The sequence below is a fragment of the Struthio camelus genome, chromosome W (assembly GCF_040807025.1).
Source record: "Struthio camelus isolate bStrCam1 chromosome W, bStrCam1.hap1, whole genome shotgun sequence".
In the NCBI taxonomy this organism is placed as follows: domain Eukaryota; kingdom Metazoa; phylum Chordata; class Aves; order Struthioniformes; family Struthionidae; genus Struthio; species Struthio camelus.
Window position 1 is genome coordinate 56,137,970 of NC_090981.1, and position 26,449 is coordinate 56,164,418.

At 42.1% G+C, this 26,449-nt stretch overlaps 1 protein-coding gene across 4 annotated transcripts in view; it reads right to left on the reverse strand.

The window, feature by feature from the left end:
• Nucleotides 1-7,814: 7,814 nt before the first annotated feature.
• The window catches only part of LOC104147779 (ankycorbin), an 86,267-nt gene continuing 67,632 nt past the window's right edge, over nt 7,815-26,449 (reverse strand). The window contains exons 5-18 of one of the 4 annotated variants that reach the window (XM_068925190.1): nt 25,262-25,326; nt 22,969-23,026; nt 22,159-22,229; nt 20,815-20,921; nt 18,641-18,819; nt 17,919-17,947; nt 16,831-16,917; nt 16,088-16,174; nt 15,379-15,439; nt 14,920-15,038; nt 12,888-14,408; nt 11,690-11,839; nt 10,061-10,126; nt 7,815-9,835 (exon numbers count right to left, since the gene is read on the reverse strand). In XM_068925190.1, the coding sequence (XP_068781291.1) occupies nt 9,758-9,835; nt 10,061-10,126; nt 11,690-11,839; nt 12,888-14,408; nt 14,920-15,038; nt 15,379-15,439; nt 16,088-16,174; nt 16,831-16,917; nt 17,919-17,947; nt 18,641-18,819; nt 20,815-20,921; nt 22,159-22,229; nt 22,969-23,026; nt 25,262-25,326 (2,678 nt within the window). In that variant the 3' untranslated portion in view covers nt 7,815-9,757. The remainder of the gene's footprint in view (nt 9,836-10,060; nt 10,127-11,689; nt 11,840-12,887; nt 14,409-14,919; nt 15,039-15,378; nt 15,440-16,087; nt 16,175-16,830; nt 16,918-17,918; nt 17,948-18,640; nt 18,820-20,814; nt 20,922-22,158; nt 22,230-22,968; nt 23,027-25,261; nt 25,327-26,449) is intronic. The other 3 variants (XM_068925191.1, XM_068925192.1, XM_068925193.1) reach the window with 3 other exon arrangements.

Here is a 26,449-nt window from a genome sequence, read left to right on the forward strand (position 1 = left end):
CTCCGGGCGCCCGGCCGGCCCGCGAAACGCTGCCGTCGTTGACGGCCCGTCGCGGGAGGGATGGGACCCTCGCGACGCCACCCCCGCAGCCCCGGCCAGCCTCTCGCCGGCCCGAGCAGCTTAACGGGGACCCAAGAGGCCGAACGGGCAGCTGTGCCGGCCCAGCGGTGCGATCTGCTTCTTAAGCCGTGACGCCGGAGAGGAAGGCCGTTATGGCAGTGACTAGAAGGGGCTACAGATAAGCTGACAAAACCTTGTTCAGAATAAAAATCCCTAGGAAAGAAAAGGCGCGAGCCCAGCTGTGGAAGCGAGAGGCGGCAGGGCCGCGCCTGGCACCTGTCCGAGTAGACACCGGGCTGCCTTTCATCTCCTCCGCGCTCGCCCCGAAGAGCGGGGGTCCCGCCGGGTTTTCGTTACTCCTGTCGAAAGCAAAGGTAGATGCTAGACGCGTTATTTTCCTCACCAACTTAGCAGACCAGAAAAGCCCCCACATCCTCTAAAACCATTTTGCAAGTGCCTTTGAAGTGAGCCATGTTTTCTACCCCTGCTCTTACGCTTTGCCTGTTACCTCTGTAACCCGGGAATAGCTTTTTCCTTCGTGTTTGCCTGGGGCTAGGACACCGGGACACAGAGAAACGCCTGACTGCAGATGTCTACAGACCCCCGCAGCCCAGCTAGCTCCCGTGAGAAAAAGAGCCGCTTAAGGCGTCAGTCACCGGGCCTATTTTACATGCTTACTTTTGGATGAGAGCTAAAAATGGGATTGGCTAGCTCCTGCCCGAGTTGGTGTTCACCTCCTTCCAGGATGGAGCTGTCATCGGCCCAAAGGAGGGCAGTGAGGACATGGGAATTTCTCTCATCTAAACTCCGGAGCGATGACGTGCACGTGTTTGGCGAGTTCATGGCAGCGCTTTGAAAGTCCTCGGATCCCCATAGTTCGTTTTGCAGGACTTGTCAAAAAACCCCAGAAGTTAAAATTGTTTTGCTGGTTGCCAGCTCTTACAGATAAACCCAGAGGGAGGTTTGGGGCTTTCTAGTTTCTTGTCTCGAGGCAGACAAAAGGAACAATTAAAATGCTCCCCTGAAAATTTAGCAGTCTCCTATTCCTACCAGTTCAGACAGACCGTGCAGTTGACCGAAAACAACCGAGCCAGTAGAAAGGCCAAAGTAAATCCTGTATGTATATAATTGGATGACAAATATATCTGTACATATATGTAGATTTTACCCCATAAATGCTAGTACAGTGCAGTGATTGATTTGCAGCATCGAGGGAAGAATCAAGCCATTTCACTCAGAAAGGCAGCAACGGTAGGGTTTTTCTGCACCAGACCGTATCTCTGCTGCAACACCAAACCACAGTTCCTCCGTCTGTTTGGAAATCACACAGATGTCCAAGGAGACAAACTTTTTTCTCTTTGATTGTATACACCGCTCAATTCAGTCCAAAAAGTGGAGGAGTGAGTGTTTAGGTCCAAAGCTGTACCCACAAACCCCGCCAGAGTCCCCACTGACTGCCCAGAGCAGCTCCTGCTCTGCACCTATGCCCGTACCTGCCCCGCTCGGGGCGCGGAGGCGGACGGCGCTGCACGGCCCGGGGTTGCCCAGCCGAACGCTCACCCTGCGAAACGCGGGGCCGCCTGGAGCACGCGAAGGGGCTAACCCAGAGCTGCGCCTGGCAGTTGTTCGCAAGACAGCAGCCTGCCGCTGCCCCCGTGAAAGGCTGGGGCCCGTCCGGCTGCCCTGATGTATTTCCAGCGATGAAACAAGTAGGCACCTCCCCGCGGCCTTTGGAGGCTGCTTTTCCCTTGGGGGAGGATTTGCAACCAAGGCTATGTCCAACCTGCGGCTGCGGGAACGAGATGCCCCGTGCCAGGCTGTAGCCATAGCTATTGTACGCACCGGGCTGGTCTCCAGCAGCAGCGTCCCCGAGCCAGCCCTGGCTCGCTGCTCGCACCCCCCTCCTTGGTAGTTTAAGCACGCTGCGTGCAGCTGCGGTCATTGGAGGCATCCAGGAAATCCGTTAACACCAGGGCACTTTGCAGTTGCACTCCTGAGCAGTGGCACTGAACCAGCAAGAAAAGCTGCTGGGGAAAAGGGACCCAAAGAGGAGAAGGTGCTGGCAGCGCAGAGCCACCCAAGAGCAGCCTGCGCAGCTGCACACGTGCCTCCTCCGTGCTACGGCCCTTCAGGCCGGGCAATCACACTGGGCTTTTAATTACGCAGATATTTGCAGGAGAACATGTTGCCAGAGACCCGTTAGCCAAAGCATCTGCCAAGGAAACTCTGCCAACCTCACCTTCACCGAGAGCAGGACAGCGACGCGATTCCTTCATGCGGCAGCGAGGGTAGGAATTTAAAAAACCTTGCAGATAACGCGCAGCCGTCAGGCAGCGCAGGGCTTCGAGGCAGTCCTGCTTGCAAGCCCTCCGCACGCGTGGCGCAGGGCTCGAGGCAGGAGGAGCGCTGCCCCCCAGCACGCTGCCCTCCCTACGGGCTAATTCCTCTGCACGAGGACCTTGCACCCGAGCACCCGGGCTCTGCATCTGTCCGGCTGTGCCGGGCAGCTGCTCTTTCGGGAGCTGCTCCACTAACGCTGAACACTTCCCAGGGCAGCAGAGAAGAGAGGAGCTATTTCTAGGAATGAGGGCAGCCTGGACCTGCGTGCTCCTGTGTCGTTACTCACCCCAAACAGTTTCCAGCCACAAGGGTGGTTTCATGAGGGACGAAGGCAGTTTTTAGCTCCCCTGCTCTTTTCTGAGTGGAAAATGCAGCTTAATCCAGCTCCCCTCTTCGTCCCCAGGCTCTTCTTTCAGGAATACCTCCTGGTGGGCAGCAAAGCGCTTACGGAGAAGCAAATGCATCCCAAACATTTTCTCACAGGGCTTCTGGGCATGCAGCCGGCTGCAGAGCGTGCAAGAGAGCTGCAGGTCTGGGCCCAGCAGACGCTGCGGAGCGTTTCAGCTAACCCCAAGGGGGAGAATGACCACACTTGGAGTGAAAGCTTTCCAGACAAGCGTATTTGTCTTTTTTACATCTCTTGGGAAGGGTTAACAGAGGGCCCGGTGCAGGCCGTCAGGAGCAGATGTGCGCCCGCCGGGATGCCGGAAGACAGGCTCCAGCCCCGTGCTCGTTGCAGAGGATGAAGTCACCGAGATGTGCCTGTTTCCAATCTCCAGCTGCTGGTAGGAGGCCCCATTACCAACCGTCTGAGCATTTCAGGCTGTTGGAAAATGCATGAGGAGGGCCAACACTGTGAATCTGGACAGACCAGCATTCAAGCAGGCTTTTAAAATAATAGACTGAAATCTGATGATTGTGTAAATACCTGTGTTAAGCTCATTAAACAGAGTCCGCCAGGGCAGCCAAAGGTTTGTAAACAGTCACAGATGTGTTGCCTTAAAATGCCTCAGGAACTGTAAGCTGTATCACAAAGCAGACCCTGCTGAAGCCACCAGTGGAATTTGGGACTGGCATGTTCAGGACTAAAAGCACAAACCTCCTCTGCTTTTTGTAAAGGGGCAAAACTGTTAAACAGCTCCATCAGAGAAGCCTTAAGTTGGCGACACGCTGCCTTGTGATCCCATCACTGGATCCAACACGAGGCAGAGGCTGCCATTCCCTCCTATGAAACATTTTGTTATATGCCACCGTAACTGGGAACCAACTCGCTGCATTTAGGTGCAGCAACGCACTCCACTTCCCTGGCAGCAGCAGTTCTCTATAGTTAGAGATTACAGCTCCGGCCTCCTCAAACAAGGAGAAACCTCTTAAAGCAAGAATTTGAATTTATTTCAGCTGTAGTTTACCACTGTATCAGAATTCTGTGCTAAAGGGGTTAATGACTGTTAATAGGAAAAGACTTGTTACTACCCTGAGAAGAAAATGGACATAAAAACAAAATAAAAATTGGTTCTACTCCCTATTTAGCATCCCTGTTACTTATTTTCAAAAGGATCAGTGAGTGATCCAAATAGGGGAGAAGAAAGGAAGGATGTAAAAAAAATTTGGAAACTTGTCTTCTGTGGAACGTTTCACCGAGAGTTGGCTTGCACCCACAAATACAGCCAGTGACCTCAAGCTGGAAAACTAGACAGCGTTGCTATCAATGAAAGTTTCAAGATACTCAAGCGAACTTTTGAACTATGGCTTGACATTAAACTAAGAGCACCTTTAGTGCTCCCTGCGGCAGATCAAACCCCCAGTGAACAGAGAATTTAAACCACTAATCTGGCCTAGAAAAGCTTTGCACCAGTTCTAATTTGTTTGGAAGAGTTTGCTGCGTTATGCTTGCGCCTGCAGAATTTATGCCGGGTTACATCACGTCTGTCTATGCTGCTGCTCCAATAGTCCATCAACACGTAACACAGCTCCTCATGGAGCTTTTCCACAAGTTTCTTCATTGTGCAGCCCCGTGACCTACAGCAGAGCTGCTCCGCAGCCTCGATCTCGCAGACCTCCCACAGCACCAGGCTGGGGGCCTGACTTAAGAGGCCCAAAACCACATGAGGATGCTCTGGCTCCAGAACCAGGTCCTGCCCCCCACAAGGAAGCCAGACCATACCACTCGAGCAGGTGATTCTCTCCCACAGCACACAGGTCTCTGCCACACGTGAGGTTAGTTTGCCTCAGCTTTTCGTTTCTGCCTTTTGCTCATATGATGGCAGGCACCCAGGATGCTCTGGTTGGTCTGATGCAAGCCAGGGCCTGCCTGGAGACAGGTCAGATGGGCAAAGGCTCAGGTGGACAACTTTGCTCCAGTCGTGATAGTAGCTCTCCCCACACACTCGCCCGAGTCTGCAGCCTCTTTGCACATCCTCCTCCCTCCTGCTCACTCCAGGCTGGCATCTCTACACTGCCAAAGACCCCATCCAGCAGCTCTTTTAGCCTCCACAGCGTATGTATAGCAACAATAATTTATTTAGCTCTGAAACATTCACAGCAATGAAATCACACACCACCTACCTCCTTTCCCCAGACAGCCATCCATTGCTCTGGAAAACTCACATAATGTGATGTGGGCTTTAAAACTAAATTGCAGCTCCACGTAGCAATATAGCATCTGCCAAGTGATTTCCAGCCAGCTTTTCCACTGGCTCTCTTGGTTGCTCCTCCTGGGGCACTGTGCTGTGGTTTACTGCAGCATATGGCAGCTTGGCCTTCCCTTGACTTTGGCCGTCTTGTGCTAACATGCATACATGGTCACTTTGTTGAATGGCTTGAGGAATATCAAAGCAGAAACCGGCAGGGCTTTTTGCCTTCACTGAGTTGCTCTGCTCATCCAGCTTGGGGAAATATTGTTTCTTACCCCGTACCTCAATGCATGAAGAAACTATCTGGCAACAGCTTCTTTTATCCCCAATCTTCTGTTTCCCTGGAAAGCCAACGCCAGAGGAATGGCACTTACTGATGCTCTCAGCCCTCGAGAAATGAGACTATGCAGGTAAAAACTTACCACAAGCAGCTGCACGGGGATCAAGGAACATTTTCCTGCATAAAAGACCTTGGACCTGAGCGCAGGAAATAGCCACAAGCAGCAGAGGGGAGTATGCACATGCTACAGTGAGGAAAGGCACAAGAGGAGACAGTTTCTGAAGGGAAGAAAATGATCAGATAACAAAGTAATGCCGCCCTGCTATTATGGGCACATCCAGGCAGCCAGGCTCAACCAGAGGGTTCAGCTACCTTTGAGCTCACATATTGGCTATGTGCCACCACAGGCTGCTGGGGCTACAAGATCTGCGCAGGCGCCTGCATGAATCTGCACATAGCACCATCCTCCAGTGTTTGCAGCTTCTTCCCATGTTTGGCCTGTACAGCAATAAGCACGGTGCTTTGGACAGCTAGCAGATATGTACTCCCGTCTCCTCTCAGGGCGTTGGTCCCATTATGCTGCCATCTTCTTGCTTTTGCTGAAAAGACACTGCTCAGGATACAGCAGGCAGAATTCAGATGACAGATAATAGCAGACTGATATCTAGCCTGGCCATGATGGACCTCCATCTGCCCTTCAGAGAGCCAAACCAGGTTCAATGGACACATGGCAGCTACTAGCTACCTAACTACATAACAAAAGTAAAAGCTAAAAAAGTCCTGGTGACAGAGTATATTGCCTACAGATGGGGGCTCAGCCAGGGCATGGAGGAGGAACCCCCTTTGAAAATAGTGGAATAGCTTTTCATTGACTGCGATAGGCATGGGGGGTTTCATGCACCTCCCCAGACGAGCCATGTTACGGCCACACGCACTTTCCTGCTGGCAACGCAGCATCCCTCCAGTCTCCTGAATCACATTGTTGTCCATCATCTTCTCATGCCTACCTGGCTGGCAAAAGAGAGAGTCTGTGACAGCTAGATCCCAAATAAGGATGGCAACTCCTGCTTACAGGGACTCGCACTTTCTCCACAACAACAAAAAAAAAAGGGTGATCTTTGGCAGTGATCTCAATGGATAACGTCTCTTCTGAATTTCAACACATTCACAGTCAACTCTCACGTCTGCTGCCACCACTCATCACTATTCTCACATACCTTTGTAACATGGGGAAGGGGATGGGGTCAAGCTGAGCAGTGTGACCAAATAATCTCTGTTTTGTGTCAACTGCTGACAATGACTTCAATGATGAGAGCATTGTTTATCCCCAGTACTTGTATGCTTAGGAAAAAAAGAAACCCAGCTGTAAAAATGCTGCTCAGGAGAGGACCCATGCGGCTGTCAATGTGCAGGCATCAAATAAATGACCACCAGACTTGTGATGCCCAGGAAGTAGATCTGTTTGAATGTGGCAGCAACAAACTTTGAAGGCAAAAAGGCAGGACCACCACAGGTCTGCCCCTGAAATATCCTGTTATGCAACAGAGCTGGCACCCAGCCATCCACATGGGAAACAAATGGCAATTCAGATGTGGGATACTAGCTCAGCAGGCCCATGCCTGGGATGGCACAAAAGAGCCATTCTGTGGTCTTATTAATCCATCAGCAACTACTAGCGATAAAATCCTTAATCCACAACTTGAGGTGTCCTGGTAGGATAGAACTGAGTCGCTTCATCAGGCACAGCTTTTACACACCAGTTTGTCAACAGCCTTGTTCAAAGGAAACCCTGTACTGAGCAGAAACTTTTTACAAGATGCTAAAGAGCTATTGCCTGGCAGGATGTAACCAAAAGAGGTGCAATTCCTACCATTAATGTGTTCTGCTCTGAAATAGAAAGATAGCAGCAAACAAGTGACTAAAAACTAGTTTCTCAGATAAAACTCAGGGGAGTGAGAGATGATAAAAGGCAATGGGACAGACTATATAAGTAATTCAAAGCTTAGAGAGGAGTATATATATGTACATACATACACACACATGCATATATGCACACACACGTGCACATGTATACGCACTTTCACTGCAGTTGTCTGTGCATGGGGTGAAGGGCTAAGTAATAAAGAACTGCAGTTTTGAGAAATGGTGGGACCACACCCACCTGTGATGCTGGTCTATAGTGGTTTTAAACTTAGCTGGAATGCATCCACTGCTGAATGGAAAAAATACATTATTTGTAGCAGAATGTCCACTTGAGAAATGGCTCTGAACTCATCAGACAGAAGACATAATTTGCAAAACTGGTTACACAGGATTTAGAGTGCTTCTATTCTAGCCATCAGATCAAGAAAGTTAAAAACCAAGTTTCAATTTCAGGGAGAAACACCTCCTGTATTTGACATACTTATCTAAACATGGGATATAGAACATATTTGAGCTACATTTAAACAATGTAACAAAATTTCCCATAACAGAAACAGAAGTTTAATGTACAAAAAGAATAAAGATGAAAAAACCTGGAAATAGTTTATTTGCTGCATAAGGAAACTTCTTGTAAATTACATATAAAGAAACTTGCTATGCTGTAGTGTATAATTTTCAATATTCCACAAATATAATTGTAATAAATATACAAACCAAAACAAAGTAGAAGACTAAATCCATCAGGCAACCTACAAAATGGTTCATCAAGTTTTATACTTTGCAGCATTAGCATGCTTAAAATTTTGTTGTTTAAGTGCTGCAGCAAAATTCTTTTCACATTTCTTTGGAGCATTTTCAAAACCATCTAACTATAAAATACTGTCCAAAATTAGCAGGCATTAGTTAAACCACCCAAGAAAAGTAACACCAAGGTCTAACTGATGCAAAGATGTGTTTCTTGTTTGTGTTTTTTAAATCCATTTCAGTTTTGCCAGAGTTAGGAATTATCTGATGTAAGTGCACTATGAGTCCAGTCAGCCTGAGGCACTGCTGACTCTTGTCATATTATGACTCTACATAAACTTCATAGATTATACAGCCCTGGAGATTTCTCTATTAGAGACATATCTGCTAACAGGAATGAAACAAATACCATAGTGAAGCTGCAAGCTAGTTAGAATGGTTGTACCCTCAAGTGCAGTGCGTACTTTGAAATATTCTTCCATAGTATTTATACTATACCATATCAGGCATTTTTATTTGACGTCTAAATTTTAAAATGCTGACAAAGGCTTTATTGATGCCCTGGCCTCTAGAAGCAACATGTAGAAACTTTGGACACCTTTTGCTGTTCTCTACCAATCATTTCTACATTTGCTGAAAGAGCAGGCTGAATTGTATTTTACACTTCACTGCTCTGGGCCGTGTTGACAGACAGGTCTATTATTCCGTAGAGAATTTTTCAAGCTGAAAACACTTCACTATGCTTCACTATTACCAAATACTTGGGGGTATAAAAAGAAACTCTCTAAAACACAGCTACCTAAAAATATTTGTTAATAAGCTTAATGCAAACATTATGTAGAAAAAATGGTTTAGTTACAAAAAAATTCATTAGAGGGCCAATAAAAATATACTGAAGAGAAGATCTTTACAAAAGTGAGGTTAGGAAGTTTGAGGCATTGACATTCACTGTAAACATCCTGTGTTCTCTAGAGTCCCTTGTCTGAAGTATGTTATGTTTTTGTTCCTGAGCTTCATGGCCAACACTTGCATAGATAGCTAAACCTATCATAAAGGGTCGTTTATACAAACCTTTCTGTATTGCTTTGCACAGAACTTCAATAAACTAATGATTTTACCTTTTGAAATAGTTTAATTCTACTACCAGGCAGTTCAAGGAAACTATGAAGCATGGTATGATTTCTGTGTGCTCAGTGCATTGGATGGATTGGGACAGCTCCCTTATGGTGTACTAATCTTAAATAATAAAAAGTGTAGCCGTTCTGGCTCACCATAAATACCTACTGCTCACTGCTGTAAGGCTTCCCAAACTCTGCTCTGCCAAAGACTGAATATGGCAAAATGTCAGGAATCCAAGTCCCACAACACCGAGCAATTAAACTCCTCAGCAACAAGATGCAGCTTATAAACAGTGCAGGAGACCTTACGGAGAATTTCACCTTTACCCAGGCGACATGAGTGCTTGCCTCCTGACTAGCCTTCCTCTACTGGAGGAAGCTGCAAAGTACTTTCAGGATCAACGTGACATGGAGTGGCCTAAGTAACGAGTTTGAAGAACATACTTGCATTTTGGATAGAAAAGTGGGCATGTGTTTGTTATTGCACATGCGAATGCACATGGAAAGTGGTTGAGACAGATAAACAAATCTACCTCCCAAACAGCACAACAACAACAACAAAGCAGCAAATTGCCAATTTTAAATCTTATGTTAAGGCAAATCTAGATAAACACCCATATCAGGATTAATAAAAATGGAGAGTTCTGTTGGTTTTTTGTTTACTTTTTCTGTGATTGGCTTTTGCACATTGATAAAATCTGCTTAAGCACTTTCTGGACATCTTCATCCATTTGACCCTAGACAAGGGGAGAAAGAAGGAAAGAATTAAATTCAAACATCTCTCTACTCCTTAAGATGATTTACAAACTAAGGGTATATTAACTACATGAATTTCACAAGAGAAAGTTGCATTAAATTTGTGCTTAAATAGTTAGACTATCATGGGAAGTTCTTAATATCTGCAGAAGAAACATCTTTCACTAAAATACCAGTATTGCATATCTGATAACACGCAATCATACCTGCACAGCATAGAGAAGATGCATCCTGTAAACTGAGACAATTTCCTGATGTTGTTTCTTTGTTTCCTAGAAAAAGTTAAGCATGGAGCATTCAGAATTGTTCACTTCAAAACACTACCACTAGATTTAGGAAGCTTGGGGAAATTACAAGGGATAAACCAATCTCTTACGCGTGTATGGAAAACCAGTTCAGAAACAGTACTGTGCCGCTGGCCATCCAAAATACAGTTTACTGAGAAGCATAGTCCACAGAAATGCTGTAATTCTACCCATCCCAGTAAAACAGATACTGAGCTGATGCAGGCTATAGGAAGCGCTTAGCTGCAAAGACGTGGAATGAACCCATATACTCTACGCCATATCAGAAACCAGAATTAAGGAAGCCAAACAACGTGCAGACAAATCAACCCTTGGCCACAAATGAGCTCTCCCTGATGTCAGTGACCCATCTGTCAGCAAATGTATTCCCAGTGAAGAGGAGGTGCTTACAAAGGTCTTAATCCATAAAATCCTTGACCACACATTCAAACAAGGAAAGTCAAACCCCTTTCCTGTGATCACAGACTACCACATCCTGAAAGCCATCTTTCCACATAAACATGAAGCTGTTTGGAAAGCTAACCTAACGAAAGGAAACAACTATACAGTCCTGTTGTAAATCCTACCCACTTTCCTAACGTGCATATCTTCGCATTTCACACTACTTTGCGGGTCCTTGAGCAGCAGGAGATGGAGGCTCCTTATGGAGTTGGTGGATTGGCATAAGAAAAAGCCATGGGCCTTTACACTGGCAGGCTTAGTGTTTAACTGTCTACCTATTTATTTCTTTCCTCCCACTGCAGGGGAATTTTTCTGGCCTATATGCCCATTAACTCCTTTGTCTGCTGGGGAGAGTAGGAAAGCAGACACCAGGAAAGCCATTTAGCATGCTAGGCTGGGAATTTTCCTTTCAGAATAACTCGAGAGTGCTCAACAAAGGCTTCTGGTGGGAAGTACCTCCTTCTCACTTTCTGTAGTGGATTAAAATGCTTCTTTGGACAGGCAAGCTCTTGAAAATAGCTATTATGGCTCAGTCCAGCTTAAAAGACTGGGCCTTTTATGTACAAACAAGTACAATCTTAAAGCGCTAAGCAGTTTAGAAATTCAGAGAATAAACTGTGCTCCCTCCCATGACATTTCATGTCTCCAGTGACTATTTTCTTCCAAGAAGTCAAAATTATTTTTGTTTAAAAAAATAAAAAACTTCAGCTGATGACTAAATCTACATGTTTCTGAGAAAAACAGACAAACCCACTGTACACTGGCTGTGTCTTTCACAAACCAGGGTCTCAGCAGCAGGTCTGGCCACCACACTCCACTACATTAGCTTGGTTCCACTATTGATCTGAGGGAATACACTGGGGATGGCAGCTTTCTTTAGTTAGACTTTATTTCTTAACAGCAATTCTGGATGTGCATCATGTGGGTTCCTTAAAAATGTTTCAGATCACTATAGAATTTCTAGATACAATTTCCTTTTCTTGTACTCATTTGACTTTGCGCAAGTTTAAATTGGCCACAGTCTGGAAAGCCCAGCACCTCTTGGAAGAACTGGGGAATAACGGTTGGTTTATGAAATATCACACTTACAGTCAGTTGGCTTTGCAACTGCTTCACTTGTTGTTGTAATGCCTCCAGCTGCTGGCTTTGTCTTTTGGGGGCACTGGTCGAGTAGGAAAGCTGAGAAAGGCTGTTCAATGCTTCTTTTAATTTGCTAACTTCTTTGGACATCTCATTGATCTGAGGAAGGGAAAAACGGGTTCTCATGAAAATCTGCAAGGCATACTGTATTCTCGCAGGTCTCATCTGGGGGGAATTTGTGACTTATCTTTCAGAGTTGGGAAAAAAAAGATGCAAACTCAAAGGCCAAGCAAGGACATTATGTAAGCAAAGGGTTACAGTGCTCCTCTTCCCCATGCTGCAACCCACTGTTCATACAATAATGCATAGGAGGAGGTTTGGCTCTGCAGTGCCTTCCCCCAACCTAGCAGATTGGCGTGACACTTCCCCCCAAGCAGTGGCTCATAGGTCTGGCTTCTGACAAGAACGAGGATGTCTGCAGATAAGCTGCACCTCACACATTAATGAACAAACTTCCCAGCCAAAAGACCCCTTGATCGCTCCCTTTCAGCACAGGTCCCTGCCACCCACTTGCCTCTTTGCTCCTAGCCCAGTCATCCAAAGCGTATTCCATGTTCTGAAAGCCAGCTATGTTTATGTACAAGGATTGCATTTACCAACTTTACAGACACTGCTTTTGAATACAAGGTAGAAACATAGCAAACCTAAGTCAACCAGCAGAATACGCAGCTTTTGTAAAAGAAATTTGTAGTGACAGACTTGGTAGTTTTAAAAGGAAAAGAGTCAAGTCATGCTGGTGTTGAGGTGCTTTAGTAAACACAGAATGGTAAATTTTTGCTCTTTTCTGATCCTTTAAGTTTACATGTCTCCTTATGGACCTCTTCCTGCTGTAAATCCTACTTTGACTTCAGTCGAACACTGTGAACCCAGCTTGAGCTGATTTTAAGAGAGGTAAATTGACAGATCATGTACAACTCCTTGGGAGAGGAAAGCAAGTGTAAAGTCAAACGCTGGATAAAATCTGCTTTGGCTTTAAGAACTGAAAGAGAGGACTGTGGCATCTGAACTGTTACAGGTGCAAACAAAGTCAAAAGTTACTTCACGCTGAGGCACTTGAGCCAATATGGTGTATTAGGTCACCTGTGCACCATCCAACATGTTTTGCAGTCTGAACTCATGTACCCCTCCTCTGCAGTGAAACACTAACCTTTTTATCTTTATCCTCTTCTAGTTTTGATGAACTTTCCGAATATCTTTTCATTTCAAGAAGATCTTCTTGAGCTTGATGGTACTTTTGGTGAAGCCCAGTTACCTCCCGCTCCTTTGCTTCAAGCAGAGTATGCATACCTTCTTTCTCTTCTTTCAAATGCAAAACTTCGTTTCTCAGTTGAGTAACATCTAAGGACACGTTTTCCTTCTCTTTGATTACATCCTTCAGTTTGGATGACAAAATACTAACTTCGCCTTCTAATGAAGACTGGAGCTTTTCGTAAGCAGATCTGGGTACCATTGCTTCATTAACTGCAGCTTTCTCTTCCAGTAATTCCTTCTGTAGGTTTCTTATTTCAGTTTCTTTGTTGGTAAGCAGTCCTCTGAGCTCATTTACTTCTTCCTCCTTTTCCTTTAAAGCACTTCTGAGTGCATTCATCACCTGATGGTGTTCAGTAATTGGCACAGAGTTTTGTTTCTGAGTGTCTATCAGTTGCTTTAGTTCTTCTGCTTCATCTAATACTTTTGTGTACTGGGATTTCATTTCTGATAACTCATTCTCAGCTTTGTATTTCAAAGAATTTGTTACCTGCATCAGTTTCTCATGCTCATCTCTAGGAATGTAGTCCAAAGCTATATCATCTAGAGTTTTTCTCTTCCTATAATCTTCGAGCTCTGCTTGTGCTTCTTTGTACAACTCGGACAATTCACTAAGTTGTCTGTTGAGCTCATCTATCATTCTGCTCATCGCCTCTTTCTTTTCTCCAGCTTCAGCACTAGATTCCAATTGCGTCTGATTTGTCAGCTTATCCTGTAGCCTTTTAATCTCCTCTTGCCCTTCTTTGTATCTCTCAATCAACAATGCTTTCTCCTGGTTAATGTTGTCAATAACTGAACAATACGTATTCTTTATTTCTTCACGTTCTTCTACAGACATTGGCACATTCTGCTCTCTTTCTTCAAACTTTTTCTGGAGCTCTCTCACTTTCTCTTTTTGTCTTTCATTTTCCTCCAATGCTCTCTTCAACTCTTGCTTAAGCATTTCAAATTCTTCACGTGTAATCTTCAACGTACTCAGGTCAGAACTGGTTTCTTCACTTTCAGAGGAAATGAGACCCAGTTTCATTTGCCTTTGTACATTCAAAACCTCTTTCACTGCTTCCTCATACCTGTTCTGAGTTTCTTGGAGCTTTAGGTTAAGATCAGAGCCATTTTCTGAAATGTCTGTGCTATTTAAATGATCTGTGTCAGGAACTCTAGACTGGACCTGAGCTTCTAAGTGCTTTCTTTTGGCTTCAGAATTCTCTAACTTCCTCTGCATATCCTTCAAATCTTCCTGGAGGTACTTGATTTTTACTTCACTGGGGCTTGCTGGCTTTTCTTGAATTTGGGTGGCATTTAATGAAGACTTCCGTTCCTGAGCTGAGAACTCACTTTGTCTATCTGCTGTTTGATCAAACTCTGCTTGGGTTGAATGAAAAGAGTCTATGGTGGAATCTGCTTCTTTAGGTGTTCTTTCCTGTGTAAAAAGAAACCAGAACAATTGCATGACAAAAACAAATGTATGATAATATTTGCTACAACAGAATAAGCAAGGAACTCTTGCCACATCCTACAGAGATGGGCAATTAAAGCACCAAGGGATAAATTTTTAGAATAACTCAGAACCCAGCTGCTTCCATTTAGTCATCTACAGTCAAAGAAGGCACTAAATGCCAAGCTCTCTGAAAGGCTAGGCTGATCTTCATAAGCTAATAATCAAAGCTATGCAAATTAAAATTCTGCTAACATAACTGTTAACAACATATTTTAAAATGCAGTTATCATGACAAAGAAAGATATTCGGTAATTCATGGGAAAAGTGAGATCAAAACACTAATTTAATCCTTTGGGGCAGAATGTTTCCTTGATTTTCTTACTAACATAAGCCCTTTAAATTATCTTCGCAGTACATCTCTTTAAAACTGTAAGCAGTTATCTATTCTGCTAATAGACTATCAGATCACTAGCACAGTACAAAAATAGAGCACCTGTAATTTGTCCTGTAGCTCCTTATTGTGTAATGTCAGAGAAGCGATTTTTGCTTGCATCAACATAAGTAGATCTTGCTGGTCCGTGTCAGAACTTACATCCAATAAACTATCAGCACCTTCGTTGGAAAAAAAGATTAAAAAACCTTGAAAAGCTAAACCGATCCCACAGCTCACTACATATTCTACCTTTTCAAATTAAGCCTTTTGTTTCCATGATCACTAAGCACAGTGAACAAGAGAACAATTCCTAGATATGTTCTCCCCAAAAATGTGTTAACTTGCTCAGACAAGCAGGAGGTTTTGGTGGAGAGCTGCAAGTGAAATTACCAAAAGTTGCTCCCTATAGTTGTTGCGGCTCACATTCCAAGTGGAAGGATAGAACAGATTTCTGACCAGACTTCCATGTTTCATACCACCAAATATGAAAATAAGGATTAAGGTTATTGTTTACTTCACCTGTTGTGCTGTCGCTCAGTCTGTCTTTATTATCTCGATGCAGGGAGCTGAATTCTTCCTGCTGAGATACCAGGAGACAACATGTTCACAGAAAGCAGATGTAAAGTTGCACAGTTCACCAAAGATAAGTATAGAGCTGAATGAAGCAAGTGGCCAGTACTTTAAAATCTGCTAAAAGCATTCAGTTGAGCAATTCTCATTACCTGTCAATGAAACTGGGGCAACTATCCTGCAGAAAGCTTGGAAAGCTGCCGTATTGTGATAAGTAAGTGCAATATATTCTAATGTATTTAAAAAGGTGAAATCTTCAATACCATATGGTAAAGATCAGACAGAACACACTCAACCGTTTTCTTGACGTCTTTTGGTGAAAGTGTCTCTCCTTTTTGTATCACCCAATGCCACGTACTTCACTGGCATTAGGTAATGAGCTCCCAAAACATTAATACTTACTTTCATAATCATATTCCTAGGTATTAGTTTATGACTAATTCTATTTACATATTTACTAAACGTAAACGTAATTTACGTTACAAACGTAAAAACAAGGGTAAAAAAAACAAGGGTAGATTACTTTGAAATAGCTTCTGATCCCTTTTTAATCCTCAAAATTCAGCTAATAAATTCACAAGTGACTCTGCAGTCAGCAAAACAGATTAAGGTACTGTACTTTCCTTCCCCAAGATTACTAACAACAGAAAACTCATACCTTGCATACTTGGTCAGGAAAGAAAGCCTGTCCTTTTCCAGTCATGGGAGTTGAAGTTGATGAGTGTGGAGAGGACAAATCACTAAGCTATAAAAGATTTTATATAAATAAGTATATGTATGTATGCATGTGCATACATTTAACTACCGCTGACACGTGCCCACATACATACTAAAGAGTACTTTTCCCTGTGCTGCAATAAGTCACAACTCTGGGTTAGTATCAAAGAGCAAGTCTAATTATTCAGTGCTCTTCTGAGCCAGTAGTATATATACAGTGTAGCTGTTATATGGATAACATTTCTCTTTAACATTAAACTTATTTGTTAAGCTGCATTTTGATACTATATCTATTTATGTGGTTCATATTCTTACACTTTTAGATATACATGCACATGATGTGTGTGTATATATATGCATATTTAAAATATATATATTTACTTATGTAAGTCAGCAAAACCAAGAGACCTTCAACCTTCCATGGAAGAAGCATCCATGCAGTAATTTATATAGCTGTATTTTAGATGATGCCATATTTTAGGTAATTTTCTTAATCACTCTAACCAACATGTGTCTTTACGGTGTCATCCCAATGCCAGAGAAAGCACTCATGGTAAGATAGGTGTATAAAATAATGTATAAATGTGTATAAAATGATATAGCAAATTCAGCCTACATCATTCGCATAATGCTCAAAGTACTTCTTACCCTCTAAAAGCATCTCAAAATTGGTCTTTTCTTTACCTGAACAGGACTGATAGGAGGAGGTGGGGCTTTGCGTTTTTTTGGAGTTCCACTTCTTTCTGAACTTAATTTAGAGCCTTGATCATGCTGAAAGTTTCATGAGCCAGAGAAGGTAGGTTTGTTAGTTTGGTTAGTAAAGTCCGAGCAAGTTGTTTTATATATATATAAAAAAATAAAAAAAAAATCCCACATTAATATCAACTTTAGCAGCTCATGCAGTGTCCCATCTTTTTTTTCTATGTAAAGACTACATCTCGACTAGAAGAGATATTAAACATGCCTGACAACAAGAATCTGCCCCTTGGAATACATGCTTCAGTGAAAACAAACAAGATTTAGTGAAAAAGCACAAGCTGACAATAGGTTTAGCACTAGTGATCTTAAAATTCTTCTGCTCATTCATAGCCTAGTCATGCCATTCTTAACAGCTACTATCTTTCCTCTCCATCAACTTCTGCTTGGGCTCCCTGAAAAAACCACCCCTCAACTCAGAGAAGGAATGAATCGATGCATTGCACCCTCATCCACTTTCCTGCCACCAGCAGGGCTACAAGATAGCTGCGCTCCAAGATATCATGACGCTAAATAAGACATGTAAGAAATGTATTTATCTATTTAACTGCCTAAGCCTGTGGAGATTCTCACAAACGTGGGTCTGCAGTAAGACGTAACCAAGGATAAAGTTCAGTTATCCCTTTTGGAAGCACAGAGAGCTTTTCTTGATCATCTTCTCTATACTTTGAAGAGATAGGGAGTCCTAGAGCCAAGCTCCTGCAATTACACAGGAGAGATGTGGCATATCTTCCCCGCATGCATGTGCGCGCACACACACACACACAAAATGTATCCTTTTCTCACAGTGAGGGCTGCTGTCACTGCTGACTATTACAAAGGCACGTTAAGTTTAAAAGTGATGTTTCTGAAACTCCTTTCTTAAATGAACAACAAAAATCCTTCACGTTACAAAACAGTTATTGGTAGCACATCTCACCATGATATTTACTAGTGCTTATAAACATGTCAATTACCAGCTTCTCAAAAAGTTACAAGCCTATAGCCTAAGTATTTTTAAATAAAAGGACAAATACCTGCTTTGCTTTAGTTGGTGACTTTGTATCTGTAATGCAGGAAAGAAGCGGCATTAAGAACAGCTATCAAGGAAAAAGTCATTTGCCATTCCTAATCAAACTCTCAGCTCTGCTTCCCACACCATAAATGCTTTGTTTGGTTTTTGGATTCCTGTTTGAAATCTGAGCAATGTACATTAATTTCAAACCCTGTTTGAACTACATACTTTCTCTGGTTCTTTTCTTTGTTTCATATTGAGATAAAATTCAAAAACTGTGACATGTCTGCTTCTACTGTAGTCTCTCAGCATTCTTTCACATTAGCTTCCTGCTTTGGAAACTCTTTTTAGCTTGACCATAAAGCCCTCTCTCTGCGTTACTTCCTTCTCTAAACCTCCAACTGAGAAGCTAAAATGCTCCAGTAATTCCTTCACGTAACAACAGAGGATCTATTCCAAATTGCATGCAAGGCTTCGCTACACTACTACATCAGCTTACTTTTTCTATCTCCAAAATACATTCTTCTGCCCTGCTCTGCTCTTCATCTTATGCTAGATATTACCACGCAAGTTTTTTTTTATGGGGAAGACCGCAATTTTCTGTTTTGGGAAAGCTCAGCAAGACCGTCTTGAAGACGGCTGTTGAAATTTTTAAAGCTGGCTTATGAAGTAAATTTGTTTATTGCTAAACATACAGCTAGACGATTCAAAATGACAAACTACGGATCAGCATCTCTTACATACCCACATCCTGAGAGATCTTTGATGACAGGAGATTCTGGATCCCTGTATTCTCGGAGAGCTTGGAGTAATGCAGGGCATTCTGTCCAAAGACATCTACTAAACTGACATCTGCACCTTTTCTAAGCAAGGCTTCTGCAATGTTAAGGCCTCCAGCTTCACAAGCCACCATCAAAGCAGTTCTGGACAAAACAAACACAGTGTAAAAATGTCAAGATCATACTTTTTAAGCAGCAGCACTTTTTTCAGGAAAAAGTGTGACAGTTTCTCAGTAAAGTAGTCCAAGATTTTGTCAACACATATATTGACGCATACCTGTAACTGCCATTTCTCCTTACAACCACCTGCTCTGCCCTTGCTCCCCTTCCCTATACTTCCCAGCCTGACCTTCTACAAAGACCTGTCATGCTTTGCACTCATCTCCAAACATCTCTTAAAAACGTGTTCCTGAGCCCCAACACAGGGCAGCTGGTCAGTGTCAGATCCTAGAATAAGGACAGCACACAGGAGGAACATGCTACATTATCTCTGTTCTTCTAAGTGACTTGCAGGAATTATCAGAGATGAAAAGAATAATTACAAGCAAACAAACAGAAAAACCCACCTTTTAAGCATGCTCTAGCATCCTTTTGCTGCCTGCGCATGACAGTCTCATCTCAGCTTGAAAATACGCTTAATAGGTTGGCCAAGTTCACTGACAAACACATTCCCTCAGTGCAGTTATAAAACTGAAAGGCTACTACTGTAATAATATTTGCTAGATATTATGACAATCATGTCACTGATAAATTAAACACACACTCTAAGAATAGCCAAGAAGCGAGGCCTGTGGAAGTGATGGCTGTTGCACTGCTGTGCTAAGAAGTATTGTCAAGTGGTAACTTGGATAACACTGCCACAGTCACAGTCATGGTTTTAGATGACCAAAATAATCAGCCTTGTCTGGACAAGACAGGAAGCTGGACATGCCATTTTCAAACATTCTCCCAATTAAAGCTTCTTCTTTCCAATTAAAAACATGAACAATTGTGTAAACAGGAGATGCAAGACTAATCTCCTTAGCAGAAGGACAGCAGAAAGGGAAAATGGTATATTCCATGTTGTATCATTTTCTTTGCTTCTACACACAGCGCTCTAAAAAAATCCAAGCATCATCCTATCTATGACAGAAATGCTTTTATCCAATCAAGAAACAAAATCTTAACACTGTTGATTAAACACTAATTAGCGAGAAGATGATAGAGGTCCTGGAGCGGTCAGCACTTCAAGCTCAAGGCACCAATGAGGCAGTTCAAACCAACCAAGGGGATAAAAGGGCTTACTCTAGAAAGCTTAAAAGAGAGACTGCTGTAACAAACTTTGGATTGATATAAACCAAGTTAAGGCCCAATCTTATCATCCTAGGTGTTGCCAAAGAATAATACGGAGAGTGTATCTTATATAATAATCAAGATTGCAATCAGGTATGAGTGTCAAGTCATCTCAGCAACCTGCTTTACCTTTGCAGTTTCAATAACTGTTTATAAAAAAGTCCAGAATTTTCAGACTGTTGAATTTAGTCATTATCATTATAATCAAAAGAAGTGCATTTTTCACCACAGGATGTTCCTGCTTAAATATTATATTCTGATGCGTTAGACATCTATTACCACAACAAATCTTTAAATTGCACCTCTCTGAAAGGGCAGCATCTCCACTATCAAAGTTTCACTGTATTTTCTCCTGCTGCTATCTTGCACCTTGCATCTGTGGCAGCATTATAGTAGAGAGCCCCCATGGATGTCGCTCACAAGTAACACTGTTTTAGGATTTAAGTTGGAGAAACTATCTCAAGCCAAGAACAGAGTAGCATTTAAAACTGGGACGTTTAAAAAGTGATGTGCATGTAAGTGCTATCAACCAGATTCTTGAAGGAAGGATTTACAAACGGCATTTACACTGCTCTGGTAGCCCAATGACGTTCTTATAGACACATCCAGTTTTATAGTTACCTAGTTTCCATTTCACATTTCCCTTTAGCGAGAATTCTGTAAGCCGTCTCAACAATCAAGGTATGCTGTCTGACAAAGGAGGCATTAATTCACATAACAACAACGATTTTGGAAGGATTCAGGAAGAAAGCTTCATTTGAGTCAGTCTTGGGAAAGAATTAACATGATGACGTTAGCTTGCTGTACCTTCCGTTTTTGTCCCTAGTGTTGATGTCTGCTCCGTGATCCACAAGGTATTTGCAGACTTCTGTGTGACCATTTTGTACCGCAAGCAGCAGAGGTATGTTCCCATCCTAGGAATACATTTAAAGAAACTATGAACTATAATCCATCCACTTACAAATATCACTCCAAAATTTAAAGTGCAGCTGTGAACTTTCCCTCTATACAGCATAAGCAAGGCGCTATCAGTATATTTTCCTTGTGCAGCATAAATGTAGCTGGGCTTACTGGCTTGAATGCTGAGGATGGTATTACATAGCAAACCATTAGGAACAGGAAAGCCTTTCACTCTCTGCAATTCTTTTGTTATTTGCTAAATGCTATAACATGATGATTTTGAAACTACGCAATGCCTCTGAACAGCTTCACAACAAAACTGAGAATTTTAACTAGGAACAAGGCAAAAATACAACATTTCATAGAATCACAGAATAACTTTAGTTGGAAGATATCTTTATAAGTCATCTGGGGTGTGTACCCCTCTGCCCTCAACCCAAAGCAAGGTAAACTTCAAGTTAGTTTACATTGCACAAGGCCTTGTGCACTCAAGTTTTAAGGATCTCCGAGGGCAGAGATACCACAACCTCTTTGGGTCCCAGTTCCAATGTCTGACCACCTTCAGGGTGAGAAATTTTCTTCCCTACAACCGAACTGGAATTTCCCAATTCGGTCCACTGCCCAACTTGTGACTGTTGCTTTCGCTGTGCACTTCTAAAGGGGGTCTGGCTCCATCTTCCCTATAACCTCCCATGATGCATCTGAGGATAGCAATAAGATATTCCCATGACCTTCTCTTCTTAGGACTGAACAAATCTTTTCTCCCTTTAAAATGTTTCTGCCAGAAATTTTAGGTCAAAGCTTTGTGATAGAATCTTTATCAGAAAGACTTACCAGACTCTGACCCTTTAGGCTACATCACGTTTATTTTTTTCCCTTAGGTCTATCATATTCTGGCTGAGCTTTGTCAACATTTCACAGGACTTGGCCACACAATGGGCCTTCTCTGAATCCAGTGAGGTCAATGGGAAGACTTTTATCTAAATGTATGATTGGTTTTGAATGTATCAGAATAGATTCTAGCTACTCATATCAATCCCTCAATTTAATGAACAGCAAATCCTGCCTTTACTGTACTAGAGGATGATGTGCTTCTCCACCTCTGCTATGGCAAGCCACGAAAGGAAACTTTCCCTGGCAAAGAAATTCAAGGTAAGAGGAGCACTGCTTTGAAGGGCTGCACCTGAGATCGAATAGAGTGGAGGGGTGATAAAAACCACTTTGAATTGCAATGGGATAAGATGTACGTACCAAATCTTTGACATTAATTGGACATTTGTGTTCACACAGAAGTTGAACGACCTGAAGACAACCACATGCAGCTAAAAAAAAAATAAAAAAGAAATACAAGCATGAAAGTCCATTAAATCCCATTTTTGAAATCTGTTGCATACTTCCAACTTGCAATACTTCAGCGTTGTAGCAGGGTATGAGGAAAACAAATTCAAATGTATTCCTCTGTTTTTAAGAAAGAAGGAGACACAGACTGAGAGGATTAACAGCAAGCTGCATGCAGAAATAAAACTCATAATATATCCTTTCATGTCATTTTGAACTACGAATCTTTATGACCTAAAATCAGAATCAATATAATCTTAAGTATAGCAACCGCTCTGCACATGCAAGAGCGGACTTGTTAACTGTACATTATCTTGAAATTCACTATTCATGACACTTATCTAGACAACATCTGAAAACTGTTAGTCATCAGGATGGACATGCCTCATTCAGCTACTCTTCAGTTAGCCAAGGATATCTTGTATTTGAAAAGGTAAACAAGCTTTCATTGTCACATTAAAAACACAGATGTGTTGCAGCAAATCTGAGACACCAAGCTGGAAATAAAATTAAAGATTAGTCAACGAAAAAGAGATGTGACAGACTAGAAATAAATACAACTTTAACACAGCTTGCCATTGTGTCAACTATTTTTCCAAGCTATTTTTCCAATCAGCAGAAGGGGAGTTACCAGATTTATGCAATTAGAACCTAGAAAGCTCTAACACACTGATGAGCAAACACAACAAAATACATAGCACAAGTTTTCAATAAAGAAATTACCTGCATAATGTAAAGCTGTTTTCCCAGAGTTGTCAGTGCTGTCTGCTGGGCATTTACCCTGCAGAGTACAGAAAGGAGAAGAAAAAAAGCAATTAGAGAATTACCAAGAAAATAAAACGTATGTTTGCTGCTAAAGACAGAGTGCTGAATATGATTGAGAATAGTTTTATGAGCTACTTCAGGAAACCCAGTCCATGTAATAAAAGTGAAACAAAATATTGATAAAAGGGACAGCTTTCCTCTCCACCAGTCTGATCTCTCCCGTCTTGGTAATAGCTTACACTGAAGTTATGGAAATATCTCATAGAGAGGGAGATATCCCTAAAAAAAGTTATAGTTTTAGAACACATTATATCAGGAAATCAAAAAGTAAAGAATCTCTCTCTACTCCCCAAGAAAAGCTTCATATTTTACCTTACAGTAAGAATAAAAGCAACCATGCTCTAAGGCAATTAGTCAGAGTTATTTCAAGTCTTTGTCAAAGGAAATAATGCTTCATTTTCATTTGTAGAAACTAATGCCTCTACAACTCAGTTATATTTTGCAGTATTTTTTTAGCCAGCTGTTACTAACCAATCTAGAATTTGACATAATAAATACAAAAATACCAAATTATAAATCTTGATCAGGACTTGCTTTGATAACAAGATTTTAGTCTCAGTTTACAGCAAATAAAAAAAGATACCATCCTGAAATAATGCTTTCTAAAAGACAAACATTACAGTTTTTGGCTTTCAAAAGCAGCACTTAGACTTGTAAGATTTCTAGGTAAACAGGTTCAAGAACATTACCACATTCCACACAAAAATGCCAAGATTCTGTCTGTATAAAATAATTATCTAGCCTTTTTTAATTCAACTTCACCATGTTAAACTTAGACATTCCTCACACGTACAAACAGCTTACATCACATAAAGCCAGTCCACAGAAGAGAGAAAGTGATCCAAAGGGCATGAATAAATTGGAAAATGTTACCAATTGTTTGGCACTTACAACAACATGAATATTTCTAAAAATATTGTAACGAAACCAGCAAAATACCAATGAAAGCATGTTGTGGTTGTAGCTGATAAGTGAACGGATAACAAATACTTGACATTAAACACCGGTATGCACATCAGTTGCACAAAGAGTTGATCATGTTGCTGCATGCGATACAATCAGTGACAGCTTGATGTCACTGTTTATGCTGTAAATGTGTTTGATTTAGTACTACTACATTTTTATAAAGAAATCCCAAAGAGGGGAGTCTTGGTGGTTAAGGATGTCCCTTTCCAAGGGTGCAGGAACAGGGGAGTTGGCTTGCATCAAGTCTGCAGGTGGAATATTGGACCCCGTATGGTCAGAGACATTGATGCAGTTCACAGAAGACAGTGGAGAGCCCTGGGGTCACTGGAGAATAGGAACATGGAGGTTAAGATAGAGGAACCATTCTCTTTTTGTACCACTGTGCTCTTGAGCAGTGCTATTTTATACACTCACTATTTCGTCCATAGTCTTAGCCACAGTCTCACTGATAACTCCAAGCTCCTCTGAAAAATCCGTTCCATAGCTCTGATCACTTCCATCACCAAAGCTCACCTGGCTTTCCGATAGGGAAGACAGCTGAGATGGGCAATGTCTCTCCTTATTTGCTAGCACACATTTTCAGTCTCAATATCACTGAGCTCTTCTCTCCATCTCCTCTTTTTGTTTTTCTTTTCTTTCCCCATCCTTTCTACCCCCTTTCTAAGTCCTCACTGCCCTTTCCCTCACTTCACCGAGGATTCAAGCATGTACAGTATTTTCTGTATTTTACCATCTGATACCATTCAGTATCTTCTCTCTTTGACTCTACACTCAACAGACTTTTCTATAGTCAACAATTTATCCTTTTAAATTGCACAGACAGAAAACATTCCAGTAGATCAATACCAAAGTCCGACCACAAATGAAAAATTCTTTCCCCATATACCTCTTAACCCACTTGCTTCCAAAACATCCAGCCACACAGACAAAAGACAGGAAATGAGACAGAAGCTGGACTCTGCTTGAATCCAACCCTACTATGTCAGATCAGAAAACCTAAGTTGCTGACCACTCAGGAAAGATATCACACTGCTCTCTGTCACCCATTCACATAGTGCCAATAAAGGTCTTAAAGGCAAGCATCTTTCTTGATTGCAAGTTAAAAGAGAACACCAACATAGGATTGTTGTGCAGATTATTAGCAGGAAATATATGTTTCATTATCTAGTGAAGAGGAATCAAAGAAAACCTTCAAAAGTCAACACGAATTTAATATTTACTTTACCTGAAGAAGCCTCTTAATGCAATCAGGGTGGCTGTTCTTTGCTGCAAGATGTAAAGCACTGTGCCCTAAGTCAGTAAAAACAAAGCAAATTAAGCCTTCAGTCACTCCAAATGACAGGAATAAACTCTTCCATGACAAAGGCCAGACTGTGAATTGTCTGTCTTGTTCCTATCACAACACCAGACAAGTAAAGATAGATAAAATAAAATAAAGTCCTGCATCAAGCAGAATATAATTATGACAGACTGCTGTTCAGGGAGGTACCACAGAACAATCGTAATGTCTACATTCGTATACTGGAACCACATAAACAGTGTGCCAGACTACCTTGGCAGAAGTCTGTCTAAGATTGTGCTGTGTTTCTGATGAGCATGTGGAGAGATGCTGTGCGGTTATATTTTGTTTCATAAAAAAACAATTTTTCTTTATTACTCAGCCTCCCTTGGAGGGAGATTTCTGTCAAGTGTCTTCATGATTTCTGCCATTTTACAGTAAAAAACGAACCCAGCGGTAAAAGCAAGAACAGCCAAATTCGCAAGATACCACTACAACAACCTCATATCATCTGTGGATTGCACACAGAAGAGGACTTAGAACACATACCTACTTTGGATTGCATCTTGCAGACTCCCTTTTCTGCTAATTTACTCAACTTCTGTGAGCTCATATTTTGCTACGTAATACAGTGATTTACTGACGATGGATTTATGATGAAAGATTGCAATATCTCTTCTAGTTTCATCTACAGAGCAACTTCAAATTACAGAGCAGCAAAAGAATAAATTATCCATGAAAAGAACAAAGGAGGAGTCAAGATTTAGTACTTGATACAGTCAGTAGAGCTACTCGTGACAGTGGAACTGTACAGAAGATGATGGGACTGTTACAGAAAAGGCTTTTCCTAAGAAACCACACACTGGGCTGACACTCTCAGGAGAGAGCAGGCAACCTGTTGTTATCCAAGCAAATAACTAATAAAACCTGAGGCAAAATTAAGTATGAATTCTGGATAACAGTCTACATAAGGTGCATATATTCTCTTATCATTATATGTATAATCTGAATGCTTCTTCCAGTATCCCAAACACTTCCGCATGGAGGCAAATCATTTCACAGTGTGAAAGAAATTCCCTAAGGCAGCAATGGTGGTCAAAACGGACCCAGTGAACCCAGCGTTTACAGCTCACT